Consider the following 23,687-nt stretch of genomic DNA (forward strand, 5'->3'; position numbering starts at 1 on the left):
GACATCCTCTGAAACGACTTAGGCATAAAAATTTATTAATACGCAATATCGCACTTTAGCAATTAGCAAGAGAACGATGATAGTTGTTTGACCATCCGGAAGCAGTTGTCTAATCCCAGCATAAAGGTTTAGCCCTTTCTATACGAACAAAATGAGTAATTTACCTCCGGTAGCTACACAAATGATATAGCACCGTCTTTCGTCTTACGCTGCGCAGTATTTCATTCGTTTACAAGAAACGGGGTCCCCAAATGCAAATTAGTTTATTTGCGAACACTTATTCGGAGTTTGCTTTCAAGAAATTTAAAGCATGCCTATAACCTTTACTGGAGGACGCTATGAAGATGCGGCTACTAGGAAGTAAGCGTAAGTGTTACCTGTGAGAGCACTCAGTAGTATTCCGCCCAATATAGTTGCCAAAAGGGCAAAGAAGCTGCTCCAAAAGAATGATAACCGCAAAAGAAAGAACACTTCTTGCTCCCTGCAACGAATGCAAAAATACCTATGTTTCCTACTCTGGAGCCGCATTACATTTGTTATTTCACCGACAGTGTTCACCACTCCCGCGGTCGTCCCAACACCACAAAAGGCTTCGTCATCGTTCATTACTGTCGCTCAACCTTGATTAGTCACCAGTATCTGTCCTAGGCTAATTAAATACGTAATTTGTTCTTTCGTTGGGAAGGCCTACAGAAATAATGCTATGTTTCCCCCAAATCACCGAACTTTTTTAAAAGGCCTCTCATCTGCCATATGATTAGCGCCATTTTAAAGACGCTGCTTCCACCATTGATCATAGTGTACTTTATACGCCCCGTTTCTTGCCTTCGAAACTTCGGCAAAGGTCGCTGTTATCAGCTTTCACGAGAACTGCCATGAACAGGACTAGTAGCCCCCGTGTTTCACTCGTTGCAATCCTTTTCACGCGACTGAATGAGTTCGTACGAGCTAGAAATATTTCGTCACCTACATTTCCCGCGCTTTTGGGAGCACTGCAAGACACTGGTCATGACCCCTTGTACTGCCTGTTTTATATTAACTGCTAAACAATTTTTCATTTAACAAAATATTTTCACTGATGATTCGGTAATTTAACATGTTATCAACCACAATTATTTGGTGCATATAGTTCTGTCGGATATAACTCTAGTTGAAATACTGTGGAAATATTGTCTGACATTAATAAATGTTATCAGAGCATCTTCGGTTGCTTTTCATCGGCGTCTGATACACAATTTACATGTTTGCGTTATCAATGATTCCGTAGTTTGGCCTGTTTCTTCCTACAACCTCCTCACCATTAGCTTTTCCCCCAGACGGTCCTGCCCAGCCGACAAAACGTCCACAAAGACAAAGCTAATCGGGTCCGCAGCTACTTATGTAGTTTCCAAAGACTCGGGCTCATTCCGTAAACGTGATCGCTTCTCTAACAGTTTAACTTAATGAATCTACTGAATCATTTAAAAAACGTGCTATAAAGTGTTTTCAAGGACTCCACATGTTATGCTAGTGCTACAGATCGTAATCTAAGGCTAACCTACGTAAACCCTACAGAAGCACACAAATTATCTTCGATATGTCTGTATCATAACTTCAAAACTCGTCACTCGGCCATTATACATGATCACCGGCCCGCAATACATAATAATAAGTGAGATGATGTTTATGAGGCGCACGCCGATACTTGTGCGCAGGTTCGTTCTTTTGTTTTTCAGCCAGCCATGAGCTTGAACCAACGTTGCCTCTAAAACGTTGCCTGTCGCGGCAGCCGAAAATGAGAAACAGGCAGTCCTCTGCTGCCCTCTCCTGCACTTTCGTGCACGTTAAAGTTCCAGTGTGCTCACGTATCGAACAGTCGTCCTCCCTAAGGCGGGACGCCCACTTTCGCACTCCAAACCACTGATGAGAGGCCGAACTAGCCGCCAATACTGTTCCCATTGCAAAGCTGTCAACACGGCAGGTAATATTATACACGCGGCGTTGCTCGAGCGATCTCTCCATCGACTCCGCCCACCTATCCAACGCCATGTTTAAAATAGGCCATCGAATACCTCTTCCTCCGTAAGCACTGCCGGCCCCTAACTACTAAACTAAGAATAAATGCAAAACACAGCCTTCACCATAAGTTATGGCACAATAGTAAAGGGAGAAACCACCGCTGCTTTGAGCTTGTTAGAAAGACGTTTTAATCAGAGACAAGCTGTGCATGGCGTTATCATTTAGAGTCTCAAGATGGAGCTTCACATAAGGCGAAGTGCTCTTTGCCAATAACTGTTTTAAATATTTCTGTGGAGCTAACGTAATCATACATCGATACTATAATCAACAGACCCTTTCGACTCGTTTCGAAATTAATTCAGTAAAAGCATTTAGAGACCGTATAATAGGTTGATAGGCGTTGAAGTTTGTGAAACATTTTGGATGAAGTGTGCGCCAACATACCAAATTAAGTTCAAATAATTCAGCCAGTTCTTCACAAAAAAAGCACCCAGAAATAGGAATCCAGATATTATACCCTGTTGTCACGTCGAGAGGACCAGGCTCACTAGAGTTCCTCGTTGAAAAGTCGGCGGTGAAGTTAGTAGGGCAATATTCCAGGGAAACGTTCATTCTGGCTGGCCTCTTCCCACTTTTGATCGTTTGAATCATGTAAAAAATTTGATATACTGCCACCAGAAGCGTGGATGCACCTGCCCCCTGTAAAAGTAGCTGCTAAAACGTGTGCATGGACATGAAACACCAAGAAAAGTATGTAGTTATTCAGCAACTTATAAAAGTCTGTTAGGTTATGCTACCCACAGTTATGAGCGCGCTTTCAGCCTTAATACTGAGGACATACCGGCGAATCTCTCCGCAGTACGCAGTTTGGCACCTTCTTGCTTTTATTGTGCACAGTCAACAAAAAAATCAAAACCAAACCGCGCGGTGAATCGTTATGGTAGGAGCTGAGTAAATAAGGTGTTTATTTTTGAGCCGATCGAGAGAAATAATGACAAAAAACTTGGTTTGCCCAAGATAATAGACTACTCGCGCATATGAGGAGTGCGGTCCATACATATTCACGGTTATTTATACGTTTCTCATCTTGAACCCCACTCGTGTGAAGAGTGTGGCCACTAGGCGACTCGCTTTCAGGACATGCAGCATTGAAGACATCAAAATTATGACAGCGTAATGGGTACCTAAGTAATTACCAAAATTCTTGGGTTCGAAAACATGTCGACGTGCTCCAGTGACTTAATCTGGCGCCTTATATTCATAACTAGAAGCTGACGCCGACCATGTCTGTTCGTAAAAACAAAGACGTTTCGGCACCTGTACGGCAGCGTCGGCCACGGTGAAAACGTCTTCAATTTTACCAACTCGTATGACAGTTGTTAGCTTCTAATTAATGTATTGTCTATTCCTGGGTGGACAGGCTTGCGTCAAACTCTTGAGTTAACATAATGGTTAATTTCAAACCAACTTGAATTTTGTAACGCCTTATTATACACTAAAAAAGTTACGTTGGTGCCTAAGCAATCGTAGTGATGTGATTTCAAAAGCAGTAATATCCAATATATTTTGCCTTGCACCTTTTTCTTCCCTTCCGCATTACCATGATTAGGCATACAGATGCGTTCGCCTCGCCGAACAACGGGGACATTTAGTGGGTTGTACTATGCGACTTCCCTTATCGGTACTTCTGATTATAGCAAGCTCAACTCAGTCATGTATATCTCAGTACTCGTCTCAAACACAGGCTTAGGATTCGAAAGCCGCAACAAAACCTGTAGTGCCAGCTTTATTAAAGTAGAGTCTTTGAGCTGCGGTAGTATTGGGGCTGTGAGGCAGTCGCGCATTCCAGACGTTCCTTGTTCAAGCACCACCCAGACACAAACTTGAACCCTCAACATCATGAAGGGAGAAAACAAGCCAGAGCTCAAGCCCTAGGAAAATTACACGGATAATCGATAGCCATAGTGTACACAGATGCAGTGGCTATGTGAGAACGCAAACATCAAAACTGCAGTTGTCGGAATACACACTGCCCTTATCACGAGCATAAGTCTGAAGCAGTGCACTACCCCTATAGCGGAAGAGACAGCGATCGCATGAGCCGTTACAGAGACTCAAGCCATTACCAGCATCACTGATACCAACGCCGCTTGTCGTACGTACCTGGCGGGAAGACTCTTCAAAGACCCATGCAGGTTTTAGCCCATAATCCCACCAAAGAAACCTATCAATAATTTCGATTCCTGCCTATTCATTAGTCCGCGGCAATCAAGCGGCCCATGCGTTCGCACGAGGTCTTGCAAACCGGGCACCGATGGAGGATGACGACCGGGCATATCACCCTATCACTACTTTAAACGACATAACGCAACACTACAGGCTATCCTGACGCTTTTAACCGCCAACAGCTAACCCGATGTCCAAAGAACAAGAAGTGAACCTCCTCCAACTACAAACAAACGCGTCCCAAATTCCACGAACACTACACGCCATTCACCCCACACTCTATACCATCTTTGCAACTAATGTGGCCGACGTGCTACCTTATATCATGTGGCTTCGGAGTGGCAGAATAAGCCAGGCTGGAAACCAATTCCCAGTGCTACTTACGAGAATGGGGAGAGTGAACTTGCCAGCCCTGACCTGTATAGTGCTGTGACTCGCGTCGCACCACTGCCACCACTGTTGAGACTGGCCTTCCCAGCGCTGTCACCTCTGTTGGGACTGGGAATTCTCACCACAGCCACCACAGTTTCGACTCAGCCATCCCGATGCTGTCACCACTGTAGGGAATCAGCCATCCCGCCTCTGCCACCACTGTTGCGACTGGCCATCCGAGTGCAGTGACCGGTGTAGCGAAGTTGCCTTGCTCCGTCCGCTATCGACGCGGCGCGAAACAGAGCGATTCAGGTCTCGAGCCGACAAAAAATTGAAGCAACATTTATATACAGTATGTACAAGGGTAACAAAAGTGTTGCATGGCTCGAACAAAGCCGACAGCACCTCTCCACGCGGTTCCTCCGAAAAGTGCCGGCGATAAGTGCCGCGCTCGCTGTGCCACCGGGCGGCTTTTATACCTCCGGGAGTCCGTTGCAGCCTCGAGTGGTTTGAATCGCTCCAGTCAGGACTGTCGTGGGCCGAAGTTTGAAATCCGACGAATGGAGGCGAAGCGGTTGCGTCAGCCGAGCCGCCACGACGGGGAAAGGGAGGGGAAACAGCGGAACCCTCTCCAAGGCATGTCGCTGCGCGTCTGCCGCCGGCCGTTCACCCGATGCATGATTCGGCCGAGCCGTCACGACGACAAGAGGAGAGGTGACTTTGCGGCGATGCAAGTTTGGGCCTGTCCGCCGCGGGCGGTTGGTCCAGGCGTGAATCGGCCCCGCCGTCGGTGCGTCGCCTAGTGCAGCGAATTTGGGCTGGGCGCTCTGGCACAACAATAGGCAGCTTCGGCTAACCGAAAGGCTGACGGCGGGTAGAATCAAGAGTTCTGGACTAAGGACCCCACCCACCTACCAGCTCTTCAATCGACTAAAGTCTTTTCGTCTTACTCTTCCAAGCAAATGGCAATGTCTTTTCAATTCAACCACCCTGTTTTTATTTTTAACCGTCAGGCAACTCTGGGCACTCCATCGTCAATTTCGTGTGCCATAAAAGTAGCATTCTCGCCTAACGAGTTTTCCAGTGCTATCGCAATAAAAATGTGCCTCTGGTTCTCGCTAATAGCATACTCAGGTTGTAATTGTATACACTTCGATTGACTGATTCTTTGTTATTCATGTCCCATTGGAAACTGTGATTGCTAGTTCAATAGTAGTAGTAGGTTTCATAACTTCCAGGATGAATACTTCCGGTAGTATCCTAAGCCATCTGTTACACGCATAGTAAGAGATAAGGAGCTTTGTCCCTGGTTGAGTCGAGATGCCAAGTAGTATACTTGCGTCTCGGCTTCTTTTTCCACCAGGGCTGCAAAATTGCTCTTACTGTTACTCACGTCTCTTTCTTTGTAGTTTTCTTTGTGGGCAATACCGTATACTTTACAGCTCTTACAATGACACTACTTTTCGTATGGTGATTGCAATAAATTATAAAAATATTTCCACTATCTAAAGCGCTATTTCATTCGAACAAAGTAAGACGGGTACATTACGTACGCATCTTAACACCACAGACAACTCGTTATTTTTGGTACCATTTTTGCCAAAACTCCTTGTACTTGTTCTTATATCGAACTTACAGTAATAATTGTGGAATATGCATCGCAGAGCACACGGTAAATATGAGGGCAGCTTGGCTAAATAAAAGCGTTGTTTGTGGTGCTGTAGAAACGCCGAGTACTTTAGACTCCCTTTATTTTTACGCTGACCAAATGCCATGTATCGACTGAATATGCATTGCGGCGCTACCCTAAATACAGGATGGAAAGCCTGTGTTTATTGCAGGGAGTTGATGCTCTGTGGCACAATCTACTACCCCAGCCACAGAACTGGAGTTTTGTATGGAGAAAAAAAATTTCTGAACACACATTTTTTCTACTCTACCTAATTGGAAAGACTGAAGGGGAACAATGTAAAAATTCCCCGCATTTTCCCGAGGGGAAGAATGTGAAAGTGCGAATGCACGAGTTGAATTTGCGCGGTTCGGTAATGTTCGCGAAAGAGAGATCACACACACACACACAACTACAAAGAAAGAAGGTGCATTTATTCACAGACACCTATTTGTGTTGTCGTTGTACTTGATTGCTAGAGTGGATCTCAGCTTTGAAATTTCGTGTCAGTACTCCTTTAAGCAGGTGCATTAGCCCTTCTCACGCCCAATTCTTGGCCAATCCCCCACGTGGGTATGTGCCATGTCAGCGGCCAGGCAGCGCGCGCCCATCTCCCCCCGTTGCCAAGGAAGACGAGGAGATTCCTGACCAATCCCCCACGTGGGTATGTGCCATGTCAGCGGCCAGGCTGCACGCGCCCATCTCCACGTGCGCGGACATCGCCGGTGGACGCAGGTTCAGGGTCGCTTAAGAAGTGCATTGCACTTAAAAAATCTTGCCCCCCCTCCATTTAACGATGACGATGGTTGAACGTGAAGGCCTCTCGTGATGGATTCTTTGGTCGGCCAATCCCACAGTGCGGGTATTTGGTACTTTGGTGGTAAGCACCATTCTTATAGAATACCAAGAGCAACCCTAGGGTGCGAACTCGTAGGCCTAACGTTTGTGTTTGGGGTGTACAGCGCGAATCGGTACCTGCTGCTTGGCGTTGAGTGAGAAATTTTTTAGCGTGGGTGCCGATTTGAGCTGTTAAACCGTAAGATGTGACGGCAGACCTAATGTCTTAAACCTAAAAATGGGCCATTCGGCCTAACGTCTTGTGACTAAGATCCGAACGGCACGCCGAGCAACACCATTCTTCTTGCGACGGATTCTTTCGTTGTAGTCTGAGTTCTCCAAACTGCTTCTACCATGCCGCAATGGAGCAATCGGACAGACATTGGCCTCATAACGTGACGGACCCAAGTTCGATTCCGGTGAGGAGAAGCGTTTTTTTCTTTCACTTCACCAACCATCATTCATCATCACCGTCACTGAAAGTTGTATTTTCTGCAGAACGTATTGGTGTAACAGACGCCATCAGGGAGCAGACTAAAACTGCGCTTAAAAGCGTTGCTCAGGAAGAACTTACTTTAGAATGGACAAACGGAAACAACACCGCCAGAAGACACAAGCCAACGTAGGGCGCCGCAATGGCAGCATTGGCCATCATAAAGATCTGTAAAACCAAAACATTTGAAAATAAAGTTGCACTCTTGTCCAGTCGTGCTAGGCTGTAGGCAGGACATCTATACACACACATTCAAACAAAGCAAGCCTGACCTGTGTTCATCAATGCATGCTTGTGTCGCTTTGGCGTTATTTATTTTCTTAGAGTGACGATTAAATGTAATATCTGACACAAGTGTCGACGATGTGCCAGGCGCAATATTATTCCCAAAGTTTATAGTATTATCTGTTCGCGAACAACTTATTGTAACTGAACGACACCACAGCATTACACCGATTTTCCCACACTTTGTATTTGGTGTGCGTGCCCCTTCCGAGCATAATTTCTGACTTAGAATAAAGTTATCTCGAGGGGATAATTTATGTGAATGATATCTTACTTTCTCAGTGATCGCACGATTTTCCTTTTCAACGCGACACTCTCATCATCGTTTTTCCCCGAGGCGCGTGGCGTCACCTTGACGTCTCCACCTACACGTCATGGTCGAGATGGTGCATAATTGGTATTCCTGGTTTTAAGGAACATATTCGTATTGAGAATATGGAGGCATGTATTACTCAAACGTTGACATTATTAAATGGGAATCCCTCGAGTTTATTGAGCTAAATGTTTCTGGGCTATTTTAACTCGCATTCATCAGTGTTCCCCCTCAAATTGTACAACTAACTTTGTGAAATATAATGTAGAACAACTATATATTTGAAGGGGTACATCTTGTTCCCATGAGATGATGTTGCCAAATCGGTGCGAAACACTTTGCGGGTACCAGCGGCTACATTGCGGGCGCCAATAGAGCGGCAACATAATAATCCTTGCGCCCGCCAAAACCTTTTTCTCAGCCAATGAGCTGCTCAGAAGACTGCATGTAAAGCGGAAGGTAGTATAAAAACGTACAATCTATTACTACGGTACGCAGCTCGACGAATTCAAGCTTGAGCACCTGAGATGAAGTGCACGACTCTCAAGAGACCTCGGATTTAATGACTCAGAGAGGAGGGGTAGATAAGGCTGCGGATATTGTTTACATATAAAAGGATAACACCCATCGGGACAACCTATATATGTTGCCATATAATGGCAAGCTGGTCACCTAGTGGGCAGCAATCACCCGAGTGCTAACGAAAGTTAATTGTATTGAGAGGTGCGACTGACATCGGTAGTAGTGCATGCGTACGTATTGTCTTCAAGCTGCGTGGTAAGTAACAATATGCTGCAGCTTTGTTTTGGCAGCCTGCTTATCTCTGAAACGTCAAGGCCACGGTGCCGCTACTTCAACGCGGTCGTACTCGGAAGATATTTTGAGATCAAATATAAAGTAAATCTTACCGTTGTTAAAGATCCAAGGTACACACAAATAGTGCTGTACACTGTCATAATGACGCCGATTATGAAAGCTGGAAGAAAATAAAGCACAGGTTGAAAATTATCTCCATCGACTTCACAAGAGAAGTTGTCATCACAGGGAATGCTGCCTAAATTTTAGAGATGACACTATGCCAAGCTCCTATTGAGGGAAACTCACGAACAGTAACTCCATACCCCTGAAAGAACAAATCACGTTGGATTTTGTGCGACAATTATGACCGCAGGACAAGCACAGAACATCTGATAGCTCTTGTAACTATAATCAAGCCATAATAACGTCTCTTTTTTTCCTACGTCCCAGCCATGTGACGGGAATTAACGCAGTTTGGTGTGAAAGATACTAATCTAACAAAGCGCTTCGAGCACGTGAAAGCCATTGGGGTTCTTAAAGAAACGTTATCTGAAATAAAAGCCCACGGGTTTACCGCTGGCGCACTCACTTCGACGCAGTCGACCGAATATGCCTACCTAGCTGGTCACACTTGGAGACAAGGTTTGGCACTAAAACGTGAGATCTGTGATCTTGCAAAGCATAGCCTCCTGACGCCCATATTGATATAGGGAAGCCCTGTGGTTGCTGGTTTTTTGTTATTCCGGTTTGGGATAGTTAGAATATACCATGCTTAGTACTTCGACTACGTTTGGTCTATTTTAGGACTGCTTTTTTTACTCTTGAGCTTTTGTTTACAATTTAAATTTCTTTAATCAGCCATGGGGTTTAGGAATAAAATGCTTCTAGTCTGTTTGGGTTCCTGCAACAGGAGGGGTTACGTGTAAAAAGTGGTAAGGTCAGTCTTACCAAGGCTTCGTGTAATCCACAACACATGGTTTTTGGCCTTTTGGCATCGAGGAGCGATGACATCCACGTACAGAATGGTTGCTTGAGAATTAATTATAGACGAAACTGTACTGAAAAAAAAAATGATTTCGCACCATAAACTTTTGTGCATGATGTGATCCTGCTTCTCTAAGTATGAAGAGGTGCCGAAGTCAACCAATAAAACAATAGTTTTTGATGACAACTCCCGCCGCAACTATCGACAATAAATATGTGGGTGCTAGGTAAATCCGCACTAGCACGTTGAAAGCACTTTTTTTGTTTTCATAGCATCTCTTGACTATAGCAAATATAAGAATCGCACTCGGATTGGTTTGTCGTCGTGCTCATACTTCATTTGCATGCCATGTTTGGTATAGTAAGAAACGGGACATGCATTCCCCAATCACCAATTTCCCAATCACCAATCACCTCTCCTTAAATGTGCGCTCAGACTTGCGCGGCTATACCACAACACAATTTCGATAGTCCTCTTACCACAATTTTCTATATTGGAGGGACGGCCATTCTAAGTTTTTGACTAGCGTCGAGAATGGATAACTTTTATTACCTGAATGCACGTGAAAACAGCTGCAGCAGAAACTTTAGTTCCATTCCGTATACGCCAAATTTCCGAAAAGAAAGGTGGTAGTCAGTGCTCAGATGACAGATTACAAAGTGTAAAAAGAAAAAGAAAATAGAATTCTGAGAAAAACACTCACAAGTATCTGAGATATATAGCGCCTGTAGTGTAAATGCGTGGAATTACAATTTAGCCGTTGGCATAAGCGATGCTCCATTTGGCAAAAGCTGGGAAGCTCCCCGTGAAGCAAAACGATGGCTGCAGTATTTCGGTAGCACCACAAAAATGTAGGCGTTGAAACTGAAGGTTTAATGCTACATCCGATTGTTGGGTATAAAATGGCATTCGGCTGTATGTAATGTTATGTGTTTCGATGTAAAATCACCGATCTGTGAAAAGAAAAATTATTTAACGCTTTGAAGAACGTCCAGTTGGACGTGTCGGTAATTGGTTTGTACGATAAAGGCGTTGTTGAAGATGGAGACTTAGCAGGAACACAGATCGAATGCACCTGAGACTGGTACCAACATAACCTATGTGAGTCTGTCTCGACATGTCAAAATCAAACTGAATACGAAGATGATGAGAATTGTTAACACCCCCGACAGGAGTGCAGCAACAGGCCTTAAAATTATGCCGGTGCGGTAAATAAATGAAATTATCTAAGAACCTTCGAGTTTGAAGCATTCCGTTTGAGTTTTCACTGGCTTGACAAGTCGTTTGAGAACACCAAAACTAGCAGCATAATTTTTTTTTTGTAATTTCAAATGGCGGTTTTACACAAGGTATTATTAGCCAGCACGGCTTTGTCATACGCGTACAGCTAGGCAACACCATATTCAGTATATACGACCAGGCCATGGATGAAAATGCGCAAAGACATTGGAGGGAAAGCAAGGTTGTGCGAGCATAACGAAGCAATTCAGGACGCAGTGATGCAAGCAGCCGCTCACATTACTGTGGGAATAAGTGTGCGCTTATCATTTTGTAGGCGATTCTCGTTGTGCACTACATCAGAAAGCTTGCCCTCTGGACCATACGTGAGTGAAGGTCTTTTATTAACACAAGGAGGGCCCAGGGGCTGGAAGGGGGAGAAGGGGGAAAGGGGAGGGGAGAGGTGGTCACGAGGTGATGTTCATTTGAAGATCCTGGAGAGGAATAGTCAGTTCCTGAATGCACACATAGGGGTGGTAGACCCCGGCTAAACTACTTTTGCGAGGCCACTCTCGAGAGCGAAGCGCCCAAGGGCAGCAAGGAAATGGGGGTCGCTGAGTGTCGTGGGAGGTATCTCGCTTGGATTGGGTACGGCATTCAACAGGATGGGGCGGAAGGATTGGTACGCAGAGCAGTGCCAAATAAGGTGGGTCAGGTTTGCTATTGTAGCTGTGTTGCAATATGGGCAGTAGGGCGAAGGATCGCCGTTCGGGTGGTGCCATTTGCGTGTTATGTGGGGAGTCAATGCAGCGTTCGCGCGAAATTTGTTAATAAAAACTTCGGCAGGACGAGTTAGGGATGGGGCGTTATGCAGGAAACCTACAGGAGTGGCAGCGGCAAGGCGGTTGTGCCTAGCCTGGCGAGCGTGATCCAGCTGTTGCCTGAGGGAGAGCGGGAGAGCAGGGCTGTCAACCAGTGGAGGAGTTACTCGAAGACTCTCCTGCGCTGCCTCATGGGCAGCCTGGGTGCCGGAACCCTGAGCCATGTGTCCCCGTATCCACGCAACACGTACAGAGGTACCATTGCGAGCAAGCAGACTAATCATATGTTGAATCTGATGAACCAAAGGGTGATCGGAGAAGGGTTTCCGGAGCTCACATAGCGCCATTTGGGAGTCAGTCAGGAACCGAATGCGGAGTAGTAATGGGGCAGACGTCTTGTATGTCAAGTGGTCGAGGGCTGCGAGGATGGCATGTAGCTCAGCGCCCATTATAGAAGTAGTGGATGTTTGTCGAGTTCGAGCGCCGTCTAAACTAGGTATACCTGGACATCGCCAAGCCAGTCCCATGCGACTAGCAGACACGCTGGCGTCTGTGTAAATGTCTTGTTCATCAGGGAGCTTAGCCTCCAGAGTGCGAGAAACAGCATGATGGCAAACTCTGGACCGGGATCTTGGGACGCCTATGCGTTGCACGTTGTCAACCCCTAAGGGCCGTTTCCATGGAGGAGGGGGAGGCTGCGGTAGGGTCTGGGGGAGTGCCATTTGCGAGTCCCAAGCTGTAAGAGCCGCACCCTGGCAGGTCAAGGAACGGCGATCTTCGTGCAGCTGTCGGGTTTCCTCGAGGAGCCGTTCGAGCGGGGGTACGGGGGCTGATTGATTCAGGGATTCCGTGCGGGTATGGCGCGGAAGTCCAGTAATGGTGCGAAGAACGGCCCGATGAAGATCGCGAAGATGCTTCATATGCACTTTGTTGAGCTTATAGACAGGTGCGCCATACGTAAGTCGACTCATTGCCACTGCTCGAGTAAGCGTAAGGCAGGCTGACTGGCATGCTCCGCCGTACTTGTTCGACATGCGCGGAATGAGACGAAGCATGGGTTTCCAGTTGCGCTTAAGCTGGCTGATCTAACACTTAGCGCTACTGTTGCTGGCCAACGGGACTCCTAAAATACGAATTTGCCCACTTTTAGGGGAGACTGGCGTGTCGCCGAGGTGGATGCCCTAGCGTATATCCGGTGGGAGCTGATGGCGACCATGAACAAGGAGAAATTCCGTCTTTTCCGGGGCAATCTCAAGTCCTAGTGTCGGAAGGGTTTCATTGAGGCTGTTAGCGGCACCTTGAAGTTCGTCCAACATGTGATCCGGTTCGGGAAAGTCGGCGGCTTCTACCCAAACCGTGAGATCATCAGCGTATATTGCAAACCGAGCGGCAGAGTCCCGTTCGAGCGTACGAGCAACCCGGGCCATGGCTAGGTTGAAAAGCACAGGCCCCAGGATAGAGCCCTGGGGCACGCCCCTATCCAAGTAGTAGGTCCTGGGGCTCCATCCCGCATACGTGCTGCTAAGACGAATGGGCCGGTTCTCAAAAAAATTGCGTACCCAGTTTTGGGCCCTCTCACTAGGGAATGCATGAGCTAGCTCCTCGAGAATAGCAGCCTGACTAACGCGATCGAATGCTTTGCGCATGTCAACTGAAAGGACGTAGTCAGGGTTACCCGCCCGGGAGGTGCGATTTAGGACTCGGCGTAGCAGCCAAAGACAGTCATGGGTACTCAGATTTGGACGAAAACCCGTCTGCGCCGGATGGAACCATGGTGAGACGTACTCGAGATGATGTTGAAGGCGATTATTAATGAGGTGTTCTATGAGTTTACAAAGCACCGGGGTTAAGGAGATCGGTCGGAGATTAGATATATTAGTAGAGTCTTTGTGCGGTTTTGGTATTGGATGAATATGCGTAAGTTTGAGTTGTTCTGGAACTTCGCCAGTGGCCCAGTAATCATTAACAAGGTCCAAGAGTACGGCAATGGTGGAGCCATCTAGATTACGAAGGTGTTGCCATGTGATGCCATCATGTCCCGGGGGTGAGCGTTGTTTACCCTGGAATAGCGCAGCCTGAAGTTCGGCAAGAGTAAACGGCGAGTCAAGGTCCGCGGAGGGGGCTGGGATGGTGATTACTGGTAATGGCGGATGCTGCTGGAGGGAGGCGTGAGGGAAGAAAGTCGTGATGAGCTGATGCTCGACCGTTGTTGGTGGGTCTTTGAGGGTAAGAGAAGCAAACAGAGAAGATTTCGGTTTCCTTTTATTAGAAAGGGCCCGATAAAGGCCCCACAATTCATATAGCCCTCTTTCCTGCCCTAGCTTGTCGCAGAGGCTGTGCCAATGCTCATTTGATAGTACCCGCTGGTATTCCCGGATCAACTTGTACTGGCGCCGTAGCTTTACAAGGTCTGAATGGCGTTTCCCGTTGTGGGCATAACGGGCAGTGAGTGCATGCGCCCGTTTCCATAGGTTGGCCATATGAGCGTCGGGGGCTGGTGTTGAGGAGTCGCATTCAATATCTTCAAGTGCACTATCCCGAGCCGTTTGAATGGTATTGATGAGCGTCGAGAGGGTTATCGGACCTGCGACAACAGCCTGTGCGCGGAAAGCCCCCCAGTCCGTGCGTGTGAGCCGTTGGCGCGTGCGAAAGTGTTTGCCGTGTAATGTAATGAGTATGGGGAAATGATCACTACCCCACGTTGTGGAGTAGGGGGCCCATTCGCGAGCGATGCCGTGAGACGCAATGGTGAGATCAGGGGAGGTGTTCCGCTGGGAAGGATGGAGGCCAATGCGGGTAACAAGAGTAGGGTCGTTAAGAATTTGAAGCCCGCAATCTTCAACCATGGTTTCCAACCGAGTTCCCCGGCCATCCGCAGAAGGGTATCCCCAAGTGGTGCTGCGGGCGTTGAAGTCGTCACTTATGAGCAAAGGAGTTCGAGGAAACTGAGACACCAAATGTTGCAGCCAATTATACCGAACATGCGTGTGAGAACCACTAACCGGGCGGTAGTAAACCGACGCCGCAATCAGATCTTTACCGTCCGGGAGCCGAATGTGCGCGATGACGACATTGTGATCCTTCGAACACTGCCCAGGAACACTGACAAGGTTGCATCCAAGATCTGAACGAACCAGTACAGCTGCTTGTTCAACTACCAGTGGCTGAGAGGGTGGGCGCTTTTTGCTAACGTGAGTAATGGCTGGTTCTGTGAAGGTAGTGTATCCTCGAAGAGATGAAGGAGAGCGGGTTTCTTGAAGGAAAATAAGAAACGGTAAAATGTGGGAGACACGAGCGGCGAGAATAGGTCCGGCTTAAAAGTAGCTGCGGCAGTTCCACTGTAGAACTCTTAGGGATTGCTTCATTCTGCGGTCGTATCGCGTACTGTTACCTTTCTTGGTGGTTGCTTGTCCTCCTCCGCAGTTATACCTGGAAGGTACTTAGTAATGTACCCGATCATGGCTGCAGCTTGCGTGGTGTATTGGTCAGTAAGCACACGCAGTTTCTCCATATCCGCGAGACGTTCGCGGCGTTCCTGCTGGAGGTCGGCTCCGATGAACTTGAGAACTTGCATGAATTCTTGCGCTTCAGAAGGTGGTTGAGAGGTGGGGGTGCGTTTACGACTAATGCTACGGCTGCGCCGAGAAGCGGCTGTAGTAGCCGAACGATCTCGAAGGGCCGACTTTTTTGGAGGATCTGCTGTTGCAATGGGCACCGCTGGCGTCCCCTGCCGCGCGGCGGCGAGTTCCACTTTGAGCTGTCGGTGCTCCTCGCGCAACTGTTTCAGCTCTGTGCGCAGGTCGTCGAGTTGTCTTAAAATGTCTTGATTGACAAGTCCGTTTGTGTTGGACGGCGTCGAGCCTTCCATAGCTGGGCAAGAAAGCGGCGCTGCCTCATCTTTGCGGGGGTTGGTGCGTCCAACAACGCGGTCCGCCCACGTAATACCTTCCTGAATACGCGAAGTAGTCCGCGGAGGGGTAGCTGTTCGACTGGGAGATTTTGGGTCGACAGCCAGGTGGCCATCCCTCTTGCACGCGGCGCAAAAGAGCGTGCGCTCGCAAGGCAGCGTCTCGTCGTGTGTACGGCCACATTTTTTGCAGACAGGTTTTCGTGGGCAGTATTTAGACATATGGCCAACCGTGTGGCAGCTAAAGCACACCATCCGCTTGGGTTGATAGGGAGCCACTTTGACGATTGCTATGTAGTACTTCACGACTCGTGGTGGTGTGGGGGAGTCAAAAGTCAAAACGGCCCGATTAGTTTTGCCAATGCGTTGAACTGCTAGTACATCTGCTTGCTCGCAGCGTATCCATTGCAGTATGTCTTCGTTGGTGTCCTTCGACTCGACCGTTATAACGCCACGGGATGTGTTAGTGCGATTTGGTAGGGGTTTGAGCTCAATGGGTACAGTAACCTGACGGCCTGTGTGTTGGAACTGAACACAGTTAGCTGACAATAAGCGTGCAGCATGTTCCTTATCGTAAAGAGTGATCTGAATGGAGTTTCCAGCGAGGTCATACCTATGCGCGGAAAGTTCTGCTAATTCTAAGGTAGGGGTGGTGCCTCCGATGAGAGCAGCCAGAGCGCTCTTTGGAATATCGCGAATAGAGGTTTCAGAGAGTGGCCGAAGCAAGAGCAGTTCCCGGGGTCTACTCACCCTGTCCAAACGGGTGATGACACTTTGCTTAGCCGGCTTGCGACGGGTCCACGCTGGTATCCATGGGCCGCCTTGGTCCGTGCCGGCGGCGGCGTCGTGTTCCATTTCATGAGGCTCCTCGTTGTTGAAGGCTGGACTTGCAGGCGTCTGGGGTTCATTTGTTGAAGGTGGAGTCAGCACACGTTGAGCTGTAGCGGACGTCGAGGGTCTGGTTGTAGCCTGTGGCGCCAATCTGTGCACTGCAGCAAGCGCCGGCAGGAGCGGCGTCATTTGCGCCGACGCCATCATGGGCACACCGGGCGGGAGAAGGGCAGCGTTCGCTCGGCGCCCAGAGAACGCCACGAGAGATTCCCCTCGCGTGCCCCGCAGTGGCTGGCTCGAACGCTGGCTCGAACGCTGGGCCTACGGCGGTGCCAGTAGGCTTAGCGGCAGCGATGCACAAAAACCATGATAAATGTCCAGTGTCTATTCCAGGGTGATCGGAAAAGGCACCAACACGTTGCCGGTAACTTGAGGAATCGTTGATCACCGGTAAAGAGCGGTCATTTTGGTCAAAAACTCACGATAAGATGAAATATAGAGGGGCCCGAAGCGAGACACGTTTACTGGCGTTCGACGCGGAACCGGAATGCCTTCTCGTTTTGTGGGCATCGTCTGGTTGGACTGCTCACCGGATGATTAATTCGGCAGCGGAACGGTTCTTGCGGCACGTGAACGAGCTCAGGAGGCACTGCCAGCGAACATCGTCACTGCCCTTTGCTGAAAAGCGCATAGCGCTACTGTTAAAAGGGCCAACGCCTTGACAACGAGCACATAATGGAGCCACGCAGGCAGCCAGAAACAGTTCGCTTGGAGTAGGTGTGTGCTTAGTACTTTGAAGGTATGTTGTTGCAATATAATTCCAAAACAACAGATCCTTCTTCAGCGCAGTTTGTTTTGTATTTTGCACCCGCAGAGGTTGAGTCACGCATGGCGAGGCGGCCACGCGACGGCCGTTCTCCGCTGTGTCATACCCTGTTTGAGGAAGTCAGGCTTTCTTACACAGCACAGGAGTTCTACACAAAAGTTGCAGCATGTGCGCAGACGGTGGTACCACGCTGAATCGCAACAGCTTCTTCCCCGCGGGTTCCGAAATCATGGTGGTCAAAAGTCAGCAACCATTGACCGGAAAGATGGTCTTAAAGAGGTAAACTCGACAGACGCTCGACTGCAGACCTGTGCCGAGCGACTCTGGGCTGGAGTTTCACAGGTTCGGTCAGTGGTGGAAGAGGTGCTTCCGAGGAATGTCATTGGCTTGGTCAGGCAAGCGAGAGACCAACACCCAAAATACAACTGCATCGCCGGCAAGTGCGAAAACAATCCCCACTAAAGGTTTACCAGGCTCTTAGTTGCCACCGAAAAACATGAATAACTAACTACACCAGTTAAATTTGTGCCCAGGAGTACTTTAGTCAAGCACACGAATTTGAAAGGGCAGCATTTCGCGAAAATGGAAATCTACAACACAACAACAAATGCAATCGTATGGGCGAAACCTACACCAGGAAAAACCCAGCAATCGAGAAATCCAGGCTTCTACAGACCACTTTTCGCGTTGAGAGCTGCGATTTTTGAGATCTTGGCATCGCCCTGAGCATTCCCCCTTTTGAATCGCACCGTACGTGCGCCCTTTCTCTGACGGTTGCTGTGACTGCGGGAGAAGACACCTGCCATTCCCTGCGGCAAGTGTCGAACACGTGGAGGAGCGGCCAAGATTTCCCAGCTCCCAAATGAAAGGCGCTCACTTCTTGGAGGTTCTGGTTCCTTGGGGAGCTCATGGTTTTACCCACCGCACGCCCGCTCTCTAACACGAGCTGCAAGTACGCAGGGAAGTTTTTTCCTTTCTCTTCGTCCCTCAGTTAGCAAATGCCGAAAAAGTGTTATTGTTCTGTTTTCCGCTGTCATTGCTACACTAGATCTGTGCTGCCCAAACTGAAAGGACGGATGAGCATCAGGTGAAATCAAATTTCTACTAGCTCCGCTGGCCGTTGCTCGACACTACGTACGAGAACGTGTGGTAGGACGTAGTAGACTCGCTCAGTCACGACAGCGTCGTTACGCCCAGCTGCCTTGCGAAAAATTGTGGTTGATTACTCTATCATAGCAATCGGTAGAACACGAAAATGAAATGTGCAGCGAAATCTGCTGCCGAGCGTAATTTGCGGGTTGGCGGCTGCCTTGTGGGTGGGCTTGGCGACCGATATCCTGGCAGGTCGCTTCGGCAAAGGTGTACGGCGTCATTTCCGTGATGGATATGACGCCAGCGAAATCTTAGTATACCACGGCATAAAACACTTCCGGGTTAAAATATAAAACCGAGAACGAGCAACTCTAAGTGTAACGTATTCTTTGGTACTAAAGGTTGCTTCCCCTCAAGAAGACCCTATGTGCAGCGGTGCACTATTTAGATGCCACTTGCTTCGTTGAACTGGCGTCACTTCCGTGACGAATATGCCATCACTCAAATGTTTGTGCACCCCGGAATAAAACACTTTCGTGTTAAAAAGTTTCTGGTCTCTACAGCCGGCTTTTCCACAACATCGCTAGAGTTGGAACTCGCACCCGAAGAAACACCTTTAGTTTCAGGGGACTCGTGCTGTCTGTTCACGCCAGCAGGAGTGTTTACATAGTCCTGAAAAACGTCGTTATCACTCGAACTGTGCGCGTAGGGGTCGGTAGCCGTTCCCAAGGCCTCCGGTGAACCAACACTGTGAACGAAACACCGCCACATTTCCGTACTCAGTGGGATTATGCTGCCTTCTGTCGTGTGGCCCCGTTAATGCGCTATCTTCGCTATCACTCAGAGTCACCCCCTTCTTTTCAGAGGTGGCGACACTATCCATACGAGCGCCTTTCCCAACGAGCGCGCTGTGGTTTTTCTGCAACGCATCAAAAAATGAAACCTTCCTCGCGTAACAGCTGATTGGACCTGCTGGAGAAGAGGTATCTTTATTCCGGAAGACGTTTTGGGGATACCGCCACCTTTGTGACCAGTTCACTAAACGGACCTGCAATTCTGACTTTAGCGATCTGGCAAGCGCACGTTTCGCGCTTCTACTACCTGTTTCACCCAAACCCTCTGCCCCGTCAGCCAACCCCGCTCAAAGTGCGGAGGTTGGATTATGTCTGACGTCACCTTGGAGTCGCGAAGAACCCGGCATGGTGTACAGTTGACCACGAGCACACGTACAAGAGGCATCATAAACTGCCTGCTGTCCCCGCTCTGGTTTACCAAGTGAAAGACGAGCTTGTCTTTCCTGCTACTCGCAGAACAATGCCATCTCTCGCCACAGTCATAACACGCAGACGATTTGCCTGTTTCGAAAGCTTTCTCTTGGCGCTGGTCCTCTGCAACTGCGCCGATATAGTTTTCCCGGTCCATTTCGCTATCCCAGTCAAAGAACTTCTTGTTAGCTGTACAGTTTTTTTTGGAAGCTCCGCCTTTCGGACCTGACTCATTAGGCCTCTGCCTGAGATCTTTTTGGCCGTCTTTCGGCTCTTGCGCACCGCAACGTGGGGTGAAGTCATCAGTGAGGTGAGCTGCACTGTCCACACAGTTTACATCTGGCCGATCCTGCACCCAGTGTCTGACGTTTTCTAGCAGTCGGTAGTAAAACTGTTCTATAGCGAAGGACTCAACCACCTTGTCATGCTCTCCGAAAGCCTTTGCCTCTTTAAACCCCTAAAGTGTTAGCCTTCGGCTTTAGGCGAACTCTGAGTATGAATCGCCCGTAGCTCTCTCGGCCTCATGGAATTTCTGGCGAAATGCCTCCGCAGACAGCGTACGCGTACGCAGGACTCTCGACTTCCCCTTCTCGCAGTCATCCGCCTGTCTTCTGGCAAGCGGGTCATCACACCGGATGCCTCAGCCGAAAGAGCGTAAGCAGCTTTTCCGGCTGTGTGTCTCAGCTAAACTGGGCCTTCTCGCACGTACGCACGAAATTGACCAAGAAAAGACCGATGTCTTTTACTACATTATAAGGTCGCATTAGGTCACCCTTTCGCAATGTAGGTCGCTCAGTCGCAGCAGTCTGCACGCTACTATCACTCCGAGACCTAGGTCGAGGTGCCTCGTCCTTTACACGCTTCATCTGCACGTCATGCTGTCACTTTTCTAGCTCGAGTTAGAGCTCTTGTTTTCTTCTCTTTTAGATGCAACGCATCTCTTTAACTCGCCTTGTCCCGCGTCGTTGTCGCGGCGTAGTCCACATTCCTCCCCCATTCTTCTCGCCGCGGCAGCTGCGCGCTCCGCCGCTCTCACCGCAGCGCCATCTTTGCGTCAGCATGGTCAGCGCGCAGCTTGCGCTCGGCTGCGCTCGCTCCCGTCGCCGTGCCAGCTGTGCGTTAGCCCAGCTTGCGCCCGGTTAAAAATTTACACCATCTTCCCGTGAGGGGAACCATGGGGTAGATGCGACGCATCGGGGGTGAACATGCTGCGTAAATAGGATACACAACAACAGCAATCCACACGCTGACATCGCTAACATAACGGAAACGCAACGGCAACCCCCGATGCGTTGCATCTACCCCATGGTTCCCCTCGCGGGAAGATGGTGTAAATTGTCCTCCAGTTGGAGTTTTTATTGCTCGAGTTTGATTTCCCTGTATCGCTTTTCTCGCTCGAGTTCACGGTCCTGTTTCTGATTCGGGAGCTCGCGTTTTCGCTTCCTTTGTTCCAATAGAAGCATTTATCGCTGTCTTCAGCCCCTGCAGCCTGACGCTTAGCGTTGTCCTGTTTATTTATCAGCACAATGTACTCTGACAATTCGTCATCGTCAGCCTCAAGAGCGAGTACAGCCTGTACCAGCCCTGGCTTTCTCAGCGCGTAAGCAAAATGTATGGGCAACTCTTTTGCAGGCTCCAACAACTGCTGTTTTTTCACCGCTTTCAAATTAATGACTGTCTTGAGTACCATTTTCCCGCTGTTCCAAAAGGGTTTCCATCGAATAACCCACGCGAGAAAAACACTAGTCCTACCTGCTATTCTCTGAAGCCTGGTAAACTCAGTGAAGAGAGGTCCCGCACTCACCATTGAACGGCGTGAATTCTGCGAAGAATGAAGGCGGCTCTACGTACGTGCTGTCAAAGCTCAAGCCACTGGCACCACTTGTTACATTCTCGAAGGCGACCCCGAACTGGGTCCGCCGCCTCTGTCATGTGTGGTAGTTTGGTGGCCGAGCGGCCAGCCAAAGTTGGTGACATGGTATGACGACAAGAAGCAGAGGGTAAATTTAACTGGTTTACTTTAACTGGAGAGAGGGGAACTGCCACGACACAGAAACAATACCCTTGCGGGCGAGGTTGAAGAAGGACTTGAGCAGAGCAGCGCTCCGATGTTGCCTAACGAATGCGTGCTGCGCTAAGGGGAACCGCGTATTTACCCCGCGGCGCAAACGGTCAAAATAAATTTTCTAGTGCTTTTCGCGTGGCACGAAAATCGTAGAGACACACACAAACACTCTTTCCCAAGTTTGTGATGGCCTGCAGTAGCGGCACTCTATCAGTATGAGAGAGGGAGACGTGAGCTCTCGGTTGAGGCATACGTTTCGCAGGTGCAAGTCTGAACACAAAGAATAGTTTCTTTTCTATTTTGCAGCCGCCGAGGTTGCTTAACCGACATCGAGGCGCCCACGCGGCGTCTGTTCTGCAGCGTATCCTATCCTGTCTGAGGAAGGCAGGCTTTATAACAGAGCACCGGATGTCTACGCAAAACTTTCAGGACGCACGCAGGTGCTTGCTGCGCACTTAATTGCACAGGCAAACCACGTGACTAGACGAGGTTGTAAAGGAGATTTCACCTGCGCTTTGCTCTTGAGTGTCGCATTCGATAGCGGGCTTGGCTTCGCTGTACAGATTGCCTTTGAGCGGACTCAAAAGAATGAACCGAATCATTCAGTAGATATAGCTAGATGGCAGGCTACAGAATCCAAAGCGAAGCTATCTTTCGCGAAGCACTGTTTGCATAGTGTTTTCTTCCGATACTGATAACGCGGATTATAAGTGTTAAACCTGAGCTATTTTGTATAGAAAAATAGCAGGCAGCGACTTCTATTTGCTTACCTTGTTGCAGCACAAACCACTCCAGCGAGAAATAGCCCAGAAATTCCGGGTACACCGACTAAATATTTATTTATGTAATATGGGACGATCTGAAAAAGAAAAAAAATGTCTGTAATGGTTTTGGAGTAGAATGAACGCCAGAACATAAATGCCCCCACCCTCGAAAGATTGGCCCCCAGACACGTTTAGAGATGCGGAGCACTACATAGCGTTCAAATACTTGTTGACTGAGTTACATTTGACAAAAAAAAAAAAATTGGCCACGTATATATTTGCCTCACTGTAAACGATGTCGGAAGTTGATAGCTTTCCGCCATTACTGCCAGGTTACTTCCTGTAGTCTCTCCCTATACCACCTTAAGCCTCTACCCATCAGAAAAACAAAGGTATTTTGTGTCACGCTAAGGGTTTAGCATTTGGAGTTAGCTCCGCATAGACCTCATGTTTTGAATAAACAAATGGAGTTGTTAGGTTCAAAACGCGCGGTTTTGATACCGTGGATTATGTGGTCCTTCGCCGGCCCATCACATAACGCCTTACAACTAATGCGGGTCAAAATAATCAATGGTTTCCATGTTCAGTTATGTATTCTATGAGAATAAGAAGACGCAGACAGTGGCGGGATGACCTACAGACATCCTATACCACGACGATGAACACGGGTGGCCCATAGGCGTCGCTAAAGCTTTCATGGTCGAATTTTAAATTGACTGCACCTCTCTGTAAATACGTGGCTTCACATCAACCATGGTTCGTGCCACCTTTCCTGCCGCCACGTAACAGACTTTTTTTTCTGGGGGGGGGGGGGGGTCTTTACCCTTGTACTGGCCCGTCTCGGCTCCTGAACGTCGCTCCAAGGCTCTTGGATCGCGTCGGCCCGCCCCAGCACGATTAGCCATGAACGTGTCCATTACAC

The 23,687-nt window shown here is 48.6% G+C and overlaps 1 protein-coding gene across 3 annotated transcripts in view; it reads right to left on the reverse strand.

Moving 5' to 3' along the window:
- LOC144153942 (sodium-coupled monocarboxylate transporter 1-like) overlaps window positions 1–23,687 on the reverse strand; it is an 85,431-nt gene that overhangs the window by 15,693 nt on the left and 46,051 nt on the right. Inside the window, exons 9-14 of one of the 3 annotated variants that reach the window (XM_077685716.1) lie at window positions 22,772–22,860; window positions 9,940–10,049; window positions 9,102–9,169; window positions 7,677–7,763; window positions 2,516–2,697; window positions 378–481 (exon numbers count right to left, since the gene is read on the reverse strand). In XM_077685716.1, coding sequence (XP_077541842.1) covers window positions 378–481; window positions 2,516–2,697; window positions 7,677–7,763; window positions 9,102–9,169; window positions 9,940–10,049; window positions 22,772–22,860 — 640 coding nt within the window. The remainder of the gene's footprint in view (window positions 1–377; window positions 482–2,515; window positions 2,698–7,676; window positions 7,764–9,101; window positions 9,170–9,939; window positions 10,050–22,771; window positions 22,861–23,687) is intronic. The other 2 variants (XM_077685717.1, XM_077685718.1) reach the window with 2 other exon arrangements.

This window comes from Haemaphysalis longicornis, unplaced genomic scaffold (assembly GCF_048455015.1).
Source record: "Haemaphysalis longicornis isolate Haplotype H1 unplaced genomic scaffold, Haemaphysalis longicornis Haplotype H1 scaffold_9, whole genome shotgun sequence".
In the NCBI taxonomy this organism is placed as follows: Eukaryota; Metazoa; Arthropoda; class Arachnida; order Ixodida; family Ixodidae; genus Haemaphysalis; species Haemaphysalis longicornis.